At 42.9% G+C, this 16269-nt stretch overlaps 1 protein-coding gene and 1 long non-coding RNA gene across 2 annotated transcripts in view; one reads left to right on the top strand and one right to left on the bottom strand.

Moving 5' to 3' along the window:
• The window catches only part of LOC141511730 (uncharacterized), a 44915-nt gene extending 32551 nt beyond the window's left edge, over positions 1-12364 (bottom strand). Inside the window, exon 1 of the long non-coding RNA XR_012475379.1 lies at positions 11247-12364. This is a non-coding gene — a long non-coding RNA (uncharacterized LOC141511730). The remainder of the gene's footprint in view (positions 1-11246) is intronic.
• A 1232-nt stretch (positions 12365-13596) lies between these two features.
• Positions 13597-16269, top strand: part of LRP1 (LDL receptor related protein 1) — a 113342-nt gene continuing 110669 nt past the window's right edge. Inside the window, exon 1 of the mRNA XM_074226327.1 lies at positions 13597-13690. Coding sequence (XP_074082428.1) covers positions 13621-13690 — 70 coding nt within the window. The 5' untranslated portion in view covers positions 13597-13620. The remainder of the gene's footprint in view (positions 13691-16269) is intronic.

The raw sequence follows: 16269 nt of genomic DNA, 5'->3' as shown, positions 1-16269 counted from the left end.
CATAGGGTGTTTAGCACACCTTATATCTTGCAACACCAGAAATGTAAGTGGATGTTTATGGAAAAATATATTTGGAGGGGAGGGGGAATAGAGGATTTCATTCCAATTTGGACCTTGAAAAGCAAGTTGGAATTCAACCTCAATTTTGTTTCTCCACTCATAATCTCCTGAGCCTTTTCTGCTTTGGAATAGTTTTAAGGGAACACATATTTTTATTAAACATCTATTATGTCTCACACACACACTATACTAAGCTCTTTACAAATATATTTCATTTGATCCTCACATCAATCCTAGGAAGTAGATGCTATTATTATCCTCATTTTATAGTTGAGGAAACTGAGGCAGACAGAAGTCAAGTGATTTGCCTAGGGTCACAAGTGATTTGCCTAGTAAGCATCTGAAATCAAATTTGAACTCAGGTCTTCCTACCTCCAAGCTCACCTCTCTATCCACTGTTCTTCCTAGCTGCTTTATTTGAAAGTTTTTTCTTATATCAAAGAGAAATCCTCCCTATAACTTGAGTCCATTGCTACTTGTTCCATTTCCTAGAGCCAAGCAGATCAAGTCTCATCTCTATTCCATAATGTAGCTCTTCATATATTTAAATATATTTATCAGGCATATAATTTCTAAGTCTTTTCTTCTTTAAGTTTATTTTCTTAGTTCTTTTAACTTTTTGACATGGCCTCCAATTTTCAAAGGGTCGTAAATCTATGCCTAAATCTACGGCTTAAATCAGATCAACCATTCTGGAGAGCAATTTAGAAGTATGCCCAAAGAAGCAATAAAACTGTGCATACCATTTGATCCAGCAATACCACTACTAGGTATATAGCCCAAGAAGATCATGAAAAAAAAAAAAGAGAAATATTCATAGCATTTCTTTTTTAAAATTTTAATTTAATTTACTTTTCCCCCCCAGTTACATGCAAAAACAAATTTCAGCATTCACTTCCAAAACTTTGAGTTCCAAATTCTCTCTCTTCTTCCCACCCAACTCCCCCTCATTGAGAAAGCAAATTACTTAGTATAGGTTACAACTGTGTAGTCATGAAAAGCATTACTTTAATAGTCATGTTATAAAAGTAAACATAACCCCCCCAAGAAAAATAAAGTGTAAAAAAAAGTGTGCTTCAGTCTATTCAGACACCATCAGTTCTGTCTTTGGGATGTATAGTATTCTTTATCATGGTTCTCATAGTTCATAATTCAGAGAATCATAGTTCACAGTTCTCATGGGTCACAGCATTACTGAGAAAAGGTAGATCATTCACAGCTGATCATCCATAGCAGCTTTTTGTGGTGACAAACAATTGCAAATTGAGGGAATGTCCATCAAATGAGAAGTGACTGAATAAATTATGTGATGAATATAATGGAATATTATTGCTCTATAAGAAATGATGAGCAAGATTTAAAAAAGGGTAAAAGCATCACTTGTACAAAAATATTTATAGCAGCCCTGTTTGTGGTGGCAAAAAATTGGAAATTAAGTGAATGGCCTTCAATTGGGAAATGGCTTAACAAATTGTGGTATATGTATGTCATGGAACACTATTGTTCTATTAGAAACCAGGAGGGATGGGAATTCAGGGAAGCCTGGAAAGGTTTGCATGAACTGATGCAAAAAGAAAGAAAGAAAGAAAGAAAGAAAGAAAGAAAGAAAGAAAGAAAGAAAGAAAGAAAGAAAGAAAGAAAGAAAGAAAGAAAGAAAGAAAGAAAGAAAGAAAGAAAGAAAGAAAGAAAGAAAAAAAGAAAGAATGCTCCTGAGCCCTTGATGAGCCCATTTCCCATACCATTTCAGTATCCAAATCCAGGTCCCAAATCTGCCACTTTCAGGAACCAGAAAAACTGATGGAGGAACAGTTTCAGCAAATCCTCACTCCAAATGAGGTGATCTCACAGGAAGCCCAAGAGAAGAGTGGAAGGTGAAAAGATTAATGCCAAAATGTCATAAAAATAGAAGACTGACTTTCCATCTTTGCTAATACATACCTACTTGTATCACAAATTAAACCTATTTTATTACAGGGACTTACATTACTGGCAAAAGAAAGATTTTCAAAGACCACTGAATTTCTAGCATTGTAGCTTTTGTTTTTAAAGTCACAATAAGGGCAGCTAGGTGGCACAATGGATAGAGCACCGGCCCTGGAGTCAGGAGGACCTGAGTTCAAATCCGACCTCAGAAATTTAATAATTACTTAGTTGTGTGGCCTTCAGCAAGAGACTCAACCCCATTGCCTTGCAAAAACCTTAAAAAAAAGTCACAATAAAAGAATGGAAACTAATTTCTAGAAAAAAACTGATTAATTTGGCTGCTGTTATCAATATGTATGGTTAAGAGGAAGTTTATATTGCTACAATTTCCTTTTTTCTTTTGAAATTAAGTTGTTTTTTTTCTGACTACCTTTTATGTTATAAAGATTTTTTTTTCCTGGGAGGTTGGGTGGGGGGGTAGGGAAATAGGACAGAGAAAAAAATGTTTGCTAATTTTAAAAAAATAATAATTTAATAAAATTTCAAATAAATTTAAAAATGAAAGAAAATTTGAAAGAAAATATATATATATATATATATATGAACTTTCAGTATCAAACACCTCTGAAGAACTCAAGATAGAAACTAATTCCTTTATTTTTTTATTTAGTGGACATAATCTGTGGGTCCCCCCCCCAATTTTATACTTTGTTTTAAAATCAACATTCAGAATAAACTGTTAAATATGTGAATTTTGGAAAGAATATTTATTGAGAATGAAATATAGTTCTAGTATGGGTATTACTTCATAGTTAGCAGTGGTTTTCTTATTGATCGTTTTTTCCATCATAGTTTCCTTTTGTTTATAATGTAGAATAATGGACCATTTTACAGAACATAAATATTTATCCCTTCTATCTGATGAGTTTTTCCATCATGATTTCAATTTATCAGTTTCAATATATCACAAGTCAGCATATGAATTTAAATGAGAATTTGGAGGGAGTTTTGTGAAAGTCTCAGACAACATGCAAAAGCCAGCAGACAATACAAAGCCTCTCATCAAATTCTTTTTTTTATTTTTTTATTTTATTTTATTTCTTTAGGTTTTTGCAAGGCAAATGGGGTTAAGTGGCTTGCCCAAGGCCACACAGCTAGGTAATTATTAAGTGTCTGAGACCGGATTTGAACGCAGGTACTCCTGACTCCAAGGCCAGTGCTTTATCCACTATGCCACCTAGCCGCCCCCTCTCTTATCAAATTCTTAACCCAAATTTTGCAATAAGGTATTGTAAAGATCCAGTAAAAGAAAAATAAAAAATAAATCAGACTTCTCTGGTACAAAAAAGAGTCAAAAACTCTTATGACTTTTCAGATTGGAGAGGGTACTGCACTTAAAATTTCCGTGCTGTAGAAGAGACAACTATATGTATTACAGAGGAAAGATAGCTAAAAAAAGTCTGAGCATAGATACTAACTATACTACCTGTCACTTGCCTTAATTCCTATACTATCCCCAAATAAGTGACTCTGAGCCAAGAAAAAAGTAGCAGCATGCTTCAAAAATGCTCCTCTAAAGAACAAACATGGAGTCCATGGTTCTGTTGGGTTGGATTGCTCAGCTCTTTTTGAAGGTATGATGGCAACCTGCCATCCCAGCAACCCAGGGAGGAAAACTTATAGTCTATGTATAGTGACTGGAGAAAAAGGTCATAAGAGAAGAGGGCCAGGAAAAAAAATGACAAAAAAAGGTTAATTTGTCTTTGTTGGTGGTGTTGTTTTTAGAGGAGCTATGATTCTCACATTCCCCTTCAATTAAACATAGTAGTTTTACAAAATAACAAAATCCAGAAAATTAATTCATAGGCACATCTCATTGAAACAGAGAAATTTGTTTCAATGGGAGCAACACCTAAGGTGTTACAACAGAATCAGTTCTACTGAAGAAAGTTAGTACTGCATCTAATAGATACTTAAAATGTTGGAAAGAGGAAAAGAAGGAATAAAATAATTATATTGAATTGAGTTCATTGTTCTAGATTCTCAAGATTTTCATCTCAGATCTTGAGATGAATAGATTATCTCTCCCAGGTTACTGACAAGTGAAAATTTGACAAATATGCTTTCTTTGGTTTAATCCAAGTCACAGGTAAAAATGTTGACTAGCGCAGGATCTAGATCTCTAGGGAATGCTGGCAATCTTCTATTAAAGACCTCCTTCCATATTGACATTCATTTCTTAATGATTGTTTTGGGGGCCCAGTCATCCGGCCAGTTGGGATTCACTTCACTACTGTCATCTATCTCATTTCTCCCCATTTTGTCCACAAGGATAGCAAGGGAAATTTTCTAATATGATTTACTGAAATGTAGTGGACAGTGCTGGCAAATAGTCAAGTGGAATTGCTGGGTATGGTGTCAAAGGACATGTTCTAACCATTTATGTGACCTTGGGCCTTAATTTCCTCATTTGTAATATTAGATGACTTCTAATCTCTTGGGATCCCAGAACCCCATGTTTTATTGCTTTTATGATATTGATATTTGAAGGATCGTTTGACAAGTGTACATTTATGATTGTCTCTATTGAAGAATGTTATATAGTTTTAACATTTGGGTACCCTTAAAAACTCTGGAGATACTTATTCAGACTCCCATTTGTATACTAGAAGGTTGAATCCCTAACTTCTAGCTGGCTCCATCTCCTCAAGTTTCTAGGAATAAGCCTAAGGGACAGAGGTGATTTTTCTGATCTCACCTATTTGAATCTTCATTCCAATTTGTTCCAATGTTAATCACTAGTGCCAGCTATCTCACCAATACCATTATCACCCACTATCAATTTAATTAATTTATGTAAAGTAGTTTTTACAAAAGTATATTTACTGAGCAGACATAGCAAGAACATAAATCCAATATATCACTCCTTTAATTAAAAGGACAGCCTAGGAAAAGTGGGCTCAAACTTAAAGCAATTGCTACAAAGCATTCATTCCACCATATTCACTTCCAAATGTGGCAATGCGATTGGACAAATTTCTCCTTTGTTGCAGGATCTACTGGGTAGATCTCCTACTCAGTAAGGCCAAGCAGGTCACTCCTCAGACTTTACTAGCATACCAGGCTTGGCTGCTGGAAAAGTCTGGTATGAACTCCCAACAATGAACCTCTGTTCCTCTGACCTTTTACAGTCTCTCAAGGCCTTGTACCAAAAGAGTTTGTACACAAACTGAGGTGGCCACATCCTAGACACAGACTTGACTAGGGAGTCATACATTCAGGAGCTTCTTGTTGGGATGGGGAGGAGAGGATATGTGAGAAGAGTAATTCCTACTCCACTAGCCCTTTGGAGCTCAGGAAATTATACTTTGGGACCAGAAAATAAGTAGAGAAACCTGAATCACAGAATATCTGTACATGTTCTAAAGTAGAAAGCCATTAACTTTATAAACTTTCAAAGACAAATATTCAATAAATATGCATGCTACTAGTCTCCTCTGTTACATATGCATGGAAAAATATTATTGGATGAGAATTTCTATTAAGTCAAATAAATTTTTGTGATTAAAAAATGCAGTGGGATCTTATATTTTCCATACCTTTAAGTCACCTATGTGACCATGAAGATATTAGCTGTTCTAGAATATTGTCTTTGAAAGCATCCCTGATGCTTTCTCATCAAGGAAACCTTTTATAAATGCATTGAATTTTCTCATAAAGACTTTGTAAAAATGAGAAAGCAAGTGAGTGGATTTTCAGTTTCTGATATCTTTCTTTCTTAGAAATCTTGAACATTTCTCTTTAATCATATTAAAAAATTTTCTGCCTCTGGTAGATTTCATAGCATCCTAGATTTAGTGCTGGAAGGGACTTTAGAAGCATCTAGCCTAACCCTTTTATTTTACAAATAAGAAAACTGATGGTCAGAACCATTAAGTGACCTGCTTGAAGTCACACAAGTTGTAAGTTGCAAGATTCAAACATGAGTCCTCTGATTCTAAATCCAGGGCTTGTCAACTATAAAATGGAGGTAATAATAGAACTTACCTGACAGGGTTGTTGTGAAATCAAATGAGATAATACTTATAAAAGTGCTTAGCTTGGTGTCTGGCCCAGACCAGGCACCTTATAAATGCTTATTCACTTCCATTAGACCACAGAGAATTTCTTTTACATAAATCAGCACCTTTGGTTTCATTCCCCCTAACCTGCACTTTGTCACTTTTAGGGTTCTTACAGTAATTCCATGGATGGCTATCCTCCTAACTCTGTAGATTATGAGCCCCTATCTGTGTGTTTCTCCTTAACCATCAGCCTGTAGATCATCAGTTCCTTAGCAAAATAATTTACTCAAATGGCATAGCAGGAACAGTAATTACAAGGCATTTCCCAAAAAAAATCTAGGGCACAACTGTCCACAAATAAATACATAGTCCATGAGGATGAGTGGACACAAAGTTAAATGACAAATGCAGTGAAGTATGCATGTAGGGAAACACACAAGGTCAAGGTAATTCGCAATCCTGGAGCTACTGGGGATCAATATACTTCCTTTCTCTAGAAGGTCATCTTAAAAGTTCCCTACAGAATATGACTTCAATAAGAGGAGATGCCCCATGGCTCACCAAGGTTGACTCCTTAAAGGACATTGCGTCTTCAGTGGATACACAGCTCAAGGCTTGTTTCTAGTGGGGCACAGTATCTTGATCAGATGGATCAGTTTGTTGTTGAGATAGACTTAGGAAGATTACTTGGATCCAAGGAGTCAAGACCAGAGTAAGGTAGCCCATTCTTCTACTGGGTAGCTGCTGCCAGTCTGGACCAGGTAAACCATCCTGCAGCTGTCTAGATTGGGTAGGCAAATCACTCAGTCACTAGTCTTTTCTGAAGGCATGGTGTATAAACTGAACAGTTGAATCTGTTGGATTCCACAAACAATCCATCCAGGTTTATCAATGTGCAGCTATAAATTTCACCACGTTCAGATGCTGACTTGGCTGGGTGATACTGCATCTCTTCAGATGGAGTATTACAGTGCTCTTTACAGTTAAGACTACCATATTTGTCAACTAAAACAATGAAGTTTAGCCCAGGATTGTCAAAAGGCTCTCCTCTTTTGCCTCCCCTGCTCCAAAAGAACTTTTGGATTTAGAATCATCACTTCCAGTCAGGTGTTAGAAGATGCCTAGGCTTCCCTGTTTGAAATTCTACCTGATTCACAGCCAGTTCCCTCAATCAGAAACTTTTCATTGGCTTATGATGTTCAGTCCTGCTTCAACTAGTTATACTTTCCAGTCACCCTTTAGAATCTTCTGCAGATCAGTGGCTAAGAAGAAAGGTATGAATATAATCTGTGCCCTGGAGATGTTGGTCTTTGCTGGTATTTTTATATGCAGTAGAGCCATTCAAGTCTCATATGCCTTCCAGTGTGGAGTGCTTCTTTTGTACCCCTTCTATATTTCTTTTTTTGGGGGGTTTTGCAAGGCAAATTGGGGTTAAGTGGCTTGCCCAAGGCCACACAGCTAGGTAGTTATTAAGTGTCTGAGACCAGATTTGAACCCAAGGTACTCCTGACTCCAAGGCTGGTGCTTTATCCACTCTGCCACCTAGCTGCCCCCCTTTTATATTTCAATATTTCATCTTTTTTGCCCTTCCAAGCTTCACTTTGCTGATTTCTCCCTGGGGCATCCTATTATAAGTATGTAGTTAATCAAGTAACTCCAACTTCAGCCACTTAAAAAAATTTCCATTCTCTCATATAATACATTGTTAAAAAATGTTGTCATGTGTGGCAATTCCATAGTTAAAAAAAGATTTTTTTAAAAATAGATGGTTATACACTATTGGTGGTACTGAGGTGATCCAGCTATTCTGGAGGGTAATTTTAAACTTTTCACCAAAAGTCACTAAGATGTGAGTCTTTGATCCAAAGATAGCTAGACCTCCACCTTAAATAGACCAAAGAATAAGAAAAGAAATACATATTTACAAAAATTTTGAGTTATTCTCCTCATGGTAGCAAAGAACTTGGACACTAATCTTGCAGATGACATAGCACTGATTCATCAAGTCCTGTGATATTTCAAAGCCTCCTAAATGAGATCCATACTCACACAAATAATTTAGCTTAACAATGCACAAAGAAAAAGGCAAGAGGATAAAGAAAATCTATTGTCTAAATATACTGTGGAAAGAGGATCTGTAGAGCTCAATCATCACCACAAGTGTCTTAGATAGATTCTACGAATGGACAATGAGTTGGGCTCAGACTTGAACAAGAGGAGAGCAGATTGGATTAACTCTGGGAAATAGCAAAGTTCTTCTTTAATGACCCTTAAGCTTCTCCCTGAAACTAGACGCATCTTTTTAATGCCAAAATTCTTCCCAGTGATGTAGGTCGGTGAGTCATGGAATAATTCAGTGAATTTTAAATTAAAATTGAAAATCACCCAAAGGGCAATGGGAAAGACATTGTGGTATAGGCAGGCTACAACATATCACAAATAAGGAATTATGAAGATGTGCTCTAAAAGATGTCATCCAACTATCCAGTATAATAAGGATATTAATAATTTTTAAAAATAAGTTGAGTTCTTTCCTTGGTGAGAGCCAATGATAATCATCAGGTAGTGTGTGTGCTAGTTGTATCCTTGGGATAATAGGAGATTCCAAGGTTTCTGACATAGTGAGTTGAAAACCTGTGGTAAATTCATTGGAAAACATGGACAAGACTAGCCCAGGATGGGCAGGCATGGATGGATTGCCATTTGCTTGGTTGGAGATTCTACCCCAACTAATAAGATCACAGATAAATTTGAACACTTGAAAGTATATTCCTTTAAGAAATGGTGGTAATCAGAGACAGTGTATTTTTATCAATGTACCATTTTTCAGAGTCAACAGTTTATTTAAATAAGTTGGGCTAGAACTCTTATACTTGAAGTAGTGCTTATCTTTTAACTTTTCTTGTAATTTGCTGTTGACATTGATAGTCAATGAAAATGACTCCCACAACAACAAATTGCTTCTTGCCTTTTTTTTTAGACTCCCCTTTTCTAATGTTGCTAAGTTCTAGCAACTTCCAACTGTCTTCTTGGAAAAAAAAAAAGCCAGAGCCATATTTGATAACTAACACTTATAGTAGTAGCAGCAGTTCAAATTTTCTATAGGCATAAAAGATGATAGCATACCACCATTTTAATTATCCAGTGAGGGATACCAATACAGTTATCCATAAGGTGATGTTTTTGAAAATTCAAGTCCCCAAGTTCAATTACACTCTTGTATAAAAGGGTTGTAGTTATTGCCCTTGACCACTAGAGGTCTTTTAGCCCACAAAAAATGCTCCTCCATGGTTGGGCCAATTCAAGTAGCTTAGACTCATTATTATTCAATTTCAGGATTTAGCTGAAATGGACTCGATCAAAATATTTCAAAAATTAAATATACAACTATTGATCCCTCAATCTTGTGCCTGGACTCTCCATTTTATGATCAAAACACTATATTTAAAGGACTTATGTATTCAACATATTTCATAGTTTATTTAAACCAAATTTTTTTTTCTGGGGGGGGGGGGCGGAGGATTCCCAAACCACATAATCCTGAAAATTACAGGAAGGACTAAAAGAAGGTCTTGTATGTCTGGGATTCCAACGAAGGATCAAGACTAAAAGAAGGAGAGCAGAGAAAACTCAAAGAGGGGAAGCAGTTTTCCCTTCTTTGCTCTCTAAATGCTAGGATCCTTGACAACTGGCAATCTAAATCCAGTATGACAGTGGCTCCTCATTCTCAGTCCCTTGAATGGTAGTCTAGAAGTCTGATTCCCAAAGTTAACTGTCACTCACTCAAAAAATGATCCTCAAATATATCTCTAACAATAGCCATGTGTCAAGGAGGAAGTTCAAATAATAAGGACAATGAAAGAAAGAGGAGCTCAGACTTATATTCCAGGATTTAGATCTTGTTCCTCCTTCTTAGATATCATAAAACTTCCTATCAGTTGGAAGGGAAGGTACATGGAAATCCCCTGGGAAGGCTACTGTCTGAATTTTTTTCCTGAATCATCACCTTTAGACTCACAGGTAAATAAGAGGTCATAGTATGGGCCCTGGTTAACCATTTTCCAATATATTTTTTCATCAAAAAATAATTGTGTGCCAAAAAGTAGATTTTCTAGCAATAAAATATTTGTATTTATAAAATATTTTCTTTTTCCTTTTAAATAATATTTTATTTCCCCCAATTACGTGTAAGAATAATTTTAATTTTTTTTAAGTTTTGATTTTTAAATTCTGTCCCTCCCTCCCCTCATTCCTCCAGACAATAAACAATCTACTATAGGTTGTACATGTGCAATCATGTAAAACATTTCTGTATTAGTCATAAAAATAGCATACTTTCCAATGCCCTCAGTCTGCCCCAGTATATGGGTCCCTAGTCCAGCTCCCTTGGTCCCTGATGTGATTGGTAATCAGATTAGTAAAGATGGGAGGGAGCTGAAGCCTGAAAATGATAAAATTGTAACTAAGATGATAAATAAAAAGGTTTACAGAGAGAAGAGACCTGAGTATAGTCTTAGGAATGTCTGTATATGGAGGCAAAAGGAGGATGATAACTTAAAGAAGACAAATGAAAAAGTGAGGCAGAAAGGTCAGAGTGATAGCACTGAGGACAGACTCAAAGATGTGAATCCTAGGGATATTTCAAAGAAAATTCAATAAATAATCATTTTAAGTGATACATGTGTTAAGAAAGATATAACTTTTTGACTAAATCAATACAGGAGAGAGAGAGAGAGAGAGAGAGAGAGAGAGAGAGAGAGAGAGAGAGAGAGAGAGAGAGATTGAGAGAGAGAGAGAGAGAATAGTCAAAGGCCATCATGGCAGAGGGAAGTTCTAGAATGAGAAGGCATTCCAGGAATGAGAGTGAAATCAGGAAGAGAAATTTTAAACTCCTACAAGATGCAAAGCTCTGTTGAAGATGCTGGGCCTACAAAGACAAAAAAGAAAAAGTGCCCACCATCAAGGAGCTTACATGTTACTGAAAGTATGTGACGTATTCACAGATAGAAAGAAGGCCAAAACAAATGGTATCTGAGCCAGGGAGTGAAAGGGCAAAAAATAGCTCTAAGCATGCTAAGATTATTGGAAAAGGGAGCTGTGAAGAATTGTGGCGAAAATAGCACCAGGGCCTGAGCCTTGAAGGAAAATAAGGAAAGTCAGAGTTAAGGAAAGACTGAATCTTGGCTCTGGGGGGATTACCTGAGTGGGTTCAGAAGCAGCAGATGTTCTTTCCAGTTAGAGAGCAGCCAATTGTCCTCCAACTAGAGCAGAGTTGTTCAGTTTCATATATGGTCTTTTCTTCCTGTTCTTGTTCATCTGTACATGAAAATATCTGTGTTTACTAATAGCTAAATTCATAATGTTGAAAAGAAATTTTTAAAAAGGTTTGGAAGGCTAGACTGGAATCTAATTGTATATATCCTTGGGGCAGCTAGCCCCAGCCCTGGAATCAGGAGTACTTGAATTCAAATCCGGCATCAGATACTTAATAATTACCCAGCTGTGTGGCCTTGGGCAAGTCACTTAACCCCATTGCCTTGCAAAAAAAAAACCCCTAATAAATAAATGAATGAATAAATAAATGTATACATCCTTAAATAGCACTAGACTCATCAGTAAAGAAGATCTAAGTTCAACTCCAGTCTCATGACTGGAATGGGAATAACACTAGCTTCTCCTTCCTAGGGTTGTTATAAGGGTCAAATAAAATATTTGTAAAGTGAGTCACCTGGCACATAAGCAGTTGCTTAAAAAAAAATTACCACCACCCCCCTTTGCCCCAAGCCCCAATTCCTTCCTATGTCTTTTAACCTAGAAGTAATAGGGATTGAAATGGTTTTGAGCAAGCAAATGGCTCGTGTCTTGAAACTATGCATTGGAAGCAGGATAAACCAGGGAGGTGAGACCTCTGGAGAGCTATCAATCAATCTATCCCGATTGAAATTTCCCGATATCTCCCAATTCTGCCCTTTGGATCTGCTGCCCTTTCTTTGCCCAAACATCCAACGTCTGGCTTCAGGGTTTGGACATCTGGCAGAGGACGTGACCCGTCGGTCCCACTTCTGCCCTCGGCAACGCGGGCTGAGGGAGTGGGCAGGAGGGGGCAGTGGCGAGACGCACATTCAGAAGGCCGCGGGGCTGGAGGGCTGGGGTCGCTGCGGGACTCCAAGCGCCGCGCCCGGGACCGCGGTGGGGGACACTTTCTAATGCAGGCCTCTAGAACCCAGAGATCTAGAACGCTTGCCCCTAGCTTCCATTTCCGAAGGCAACCTGGGAGGTGGGAAAAGGGCAAAAACATAAAAATGTTTAAAAAGAAAAGAAACCCCCCAAACTGCCAGGCTGCGACCTCTGGGGGGCTGCCCGCCCCGCCCCGCCCAGCCAGCGAGTCACGCCCTGCCCAGCCGGCCTGCGCCAGGGGCGGGAGGAGGGTGGCACGGAGGGGCCGGGGGCGGGGAGGGAGGCCGCCGAGGTGGGCTCTGTCCCTCCACCCGGGGCGAAAGTACAAGTTCATTCGAGTCCCGGCGAGCAGCCCTGTTTACAGGGAAGCGGGAGGGGCGGGGCCGGGGCGGGGCCGGGGGCGGGGCCGGGCGGCCAGGCCCCGCCCCCAGGCCCCGAGCGCCAATCCCTTTGCCCTCTCCCGGAGCCCGGGCCGCTGACTGGCATCCCTGCCCCTGCGCTTAGCGGGTTCGGGGCTGCGGAGGGGGAGGGGAAGGGGCAGAGACAGGGGACCCTGCCCACCTCTGCCTTGGGCGCGGGGTGGGGGGGGGGGCGGCCGAGTCGCGGCTCCGCGGCCAGCCGGGGATCCGGGGGCCGGGTTCGAGCCCCGCCGCCGCCCCGTCCGGGCCTCAGTTTCCCCACCTGCGAAATGGAGGGCTAGAGGCGGGGCGCCCCTCCCGGCCGCCTGCGGGGGGTCCCGCGCCCCGGCTCGCGGGCGCTGCCCCCTGGGCCCTGCCACTCCTCCCCCCCCCCTCCCCGCCGGAGGGGGAGGGCGAGCCCGGCGCGCATGCGCAGCGGGCCATCTGCCGCGTAGCTCGCTCTCCCCCTCCTCTCCCCGCCCCTTCCCCTCCCCGCCCCCTCCCTCCGCTCCCCACCTCCCACTCCCCCTTCCCTCCCCCCGCCCCCCCCGCGCCACCTCTATCCCGGGAGCACAGGCGCGAGCTCGGGGCCCTCGCACGAAGGAGGCATAAGAGGGGGCCCCTGCGGCGCCCCCCGAGCGGCCGAGCACCCCCTCCCCGCTCCCCCCCGTCCACGCCCCCCATCCCCCCCGCCTCCTCCCAATTGTGCATTTTTGCAGCCGGAGGCGGCTCCGAGATGGGGCTCTGAGCTAAGCCCGGGGCCAGGGGACAAGCGAGCCAGGAGGGGTCCGGGGGGGCCTCGAGGTGCGGGATCTGGGGGCGCGACCCCCGGCCCAGGGGCTTCGACTCCGGCCCGCTCGCCCCCGACCCCCCGGGCTCGCCGCGCTGGGCACAGAGGAAGCAGAGAAATAAAGGCGGGGAGGGGATCGGGGGACCCCCCTGCAGGGGGGCCGAGGCCGAGCGGAGGAGGGGGCTGCGCGCCCGGGCCCCGCGGCACCATGCCGGGCCCGCTGCCGCCGCTGCTGCTGCTGCCGCTGCTCTCGGCTCTGGCCGCCGCCGCGATGGATGGTGAGTGAGCCCCCGGCCCCCGCCCCTCCCCCAGGACGCCCCCCACCTCGCGCTGCGGCGCGGGGAGGGGGCCGCGGGCTGGGGGGCCCTTTTGTTATCCGGCTCCAGCTGACACGGCGGCGCCCCGACTGGGGGCTGGGAGCGGGGGTCCCGGCCGGCGGCGGGGGGGGGGGTGAGGGATGCTCCCCGGGCCCCCCTCCCCAGCTCAGACAAAGACCGGCGGAGGACGCGTCCCGGGGCCCCCGCCCCCGCCCCCCCATCCCGATCGGAATTGTGAAGGAATCTGGATTTGCATTACACATCTGCAAAGGGGGGGGGGGGGTCTGCAGTGCGTGCAGAATGCGTAGAGGGAGAAAGCCGAGGGGGGAGCGCGGCTCCGAGGTGCCCACCCGGGCAGAGGTGTGAGCCGGGGCCCCGGGGAACGGGTCCTAGAATGGCCGGGTGCCTCGTCTCTCCCCGTGCCCCCCTTTGTGGGCCCCCGTCGGTAGCCAGGGCTGGGCTGAGCTGTGTGGGGATGGAGGTGGGAGGGGTGGGGGTTGTTATGTTACTTCGAATTTCCCTTCTTCATTTCTGGAGGTTTGGGATGAAACGTCAGACGTCATCAGTGAGGAGAGGGACTGGGAGGCTGCTCTGGATCGTTCAAGGGGGGCTCCCGATGCCTTTCTGGTACCCTAACAGTTTGGACTGGCATCGGAGTTTGGGGATGGAGGGGAGGGGGCTTTGCTGCCGCTGTTTTCTATTTCTGCCACTTAGGTGAATTTGTTTTTAATTTCTCCCCTCCTCCCTCTTCTCTCTTTGCATAATGCAGACATCAGCTCTAGCAGGAACTGTGTGTGCTTTAGGGAACTGGGGGTGACCTCTTCTTCCCCCTCCTTCCCCCCCTTTTGACCATTTTCCCCATTTAACCCTGAGTCATGGGTTCAAGTCTTGCCTAAGTCATGAATAGAGACGAATAGATGGGGGTTAGGCTGGGCTGAGTTGAACCTCAAACACAGATTGAGTGTGTGTATATGTGGGGGGGGGGAGGGTTGTCTCACCACTCTCTTCCCCCAGGGGGCTCCATACTCTGCCCACAGCAAGAAGTGACCTTCCCTCCCCAGGCCCCCCACACCTCCACACCCCCCCCACTTCCAATCTCCAAAACTTTGCCAAGTTTGGGGTTGGGAAAGTTTTTCTCCAAAATCCAAGTGCCCTGTACTCCCTTCCCCCCTGACCTTAGTGGGAATCAAAGACCCTCTTACTTGAGTTAAGAGTGAGGCTGAGTGGGGGGGGTGTGTGCAGAAAAGTTCGAGAGAGCAGAGGATCCCATGGAAGTAGAGAGGGGGAGATTCTATGCCCCCCCTTCAATTAAAGCCTCCTTCGGGACTCTCTGTCTTCTTTGGGGTAGGAAGAAAAACAAAAAATAGACATTCATTGCCCAGTTTAGAGGAGGGGAGAATCTCTGCCCTCATCTCTCCCCCAAACCAGTCTGTCTCTGCCTAATGTATCCCCAAAGACCATTTTTAACTTTGATTTTCCTTCAGTGAGGTGATTCAAGTGTTGCTCTCCTCAAGCTGACACAAGAAAGGAAATTGAGGCAGACAGAATTGAGAAATCTGGTTCTGGGAAAGAATAGGAAGGATGAGAAAAGTCAAGACAAGGAAAGAAAAACAATTTGGTTGGGAGTGGAAGAGACTGTAGGGAACAGAAAACGTCCTGAGATGTTCTCCCTGGCCCAGCTGGAGTTTCACAATGGGATGAGAAAGGGACACAGCTGTCCTGTGTTCAGGGGCTCTAATGCTGGCTTTAGCTACCCCCTCTGGAGGGTATTTCTGTGTGTTTGTGTGTGTGTGTGTGTGTGTGTGTGTGTGTGTGTGTGTGTTACAGACACATTCAACTCCTCTCACAGTTTAGGCACTATTCTCTCCAATATTGCCCCCTCCCCAATTTCCAATATCTCAGACCAAGATGCATCCAAAAGAATGAGATGAGAGAAGTGGTTGTAATAGGGAAAGATCAATGAATGAAGCATAATAAAATCAGGGAACCTATCATTGAGTACCAGCTCTGTAACTATCGGCAAATTATTTCACTTTTTCAAACCTCAGTTTCCTCACTTGTAAAATGGTAATAATAATACTTGCACAATCTACCTCACAGGACTGTTTCAGGGGAATGTGCTTTGTAAACTCTGAAATGATATATTACATTCAAATTAATCTTAAGGGGGAAAAACTACCTAAAAGCCCATGTTATTTTGTTTCTGTACCTCAGTTTCCCCTCTTAGACACTTCTTGCTAGTTGAGGGTAGAGAGAGGTTACCTTCCTTCCTCTGTGAATCAATAGAATAGTTGAAGCAAGAGTTGATTTGAGTTTCTTCTTCCCAAATCCTCCACCTCCTATTTACTCTATATTGTACCCCTTCACCTTCCCCAGATCATCTCCGTCTCCTTTCCCCCTCCCCACCTCTGAGCCCAGACCACATGCTTCATCCAATGCTGTCTTCCAGTATTTCTCCCTCCTCCTGACCCGACCCCTCTACCAAACTGAGCAAGGAATCACCATCCCAAACATAGAAATTTGGACTATGAGAAGTTTTG

The sequence above is a fragment of the Macrotis lagotis genome, chromosome 2 (assembly GCF_037893015.1).
Source record: "Macrotis lagotis isolate mMagLag1 chromosome 2, bilby.v1.9.chrom.fasta, whole genome shotgun sequence".
In the NCBI taxonomy this organism is placed as follows: Eukaryota; Metazoa; Chordata; class Mammalia; order Peramelemorphia; family Peramelidae; genus Macrotis; species Macrotis lagotis.
This window is presented reverse-complemented; position numbering and strand designations above follow the sequence as displayed.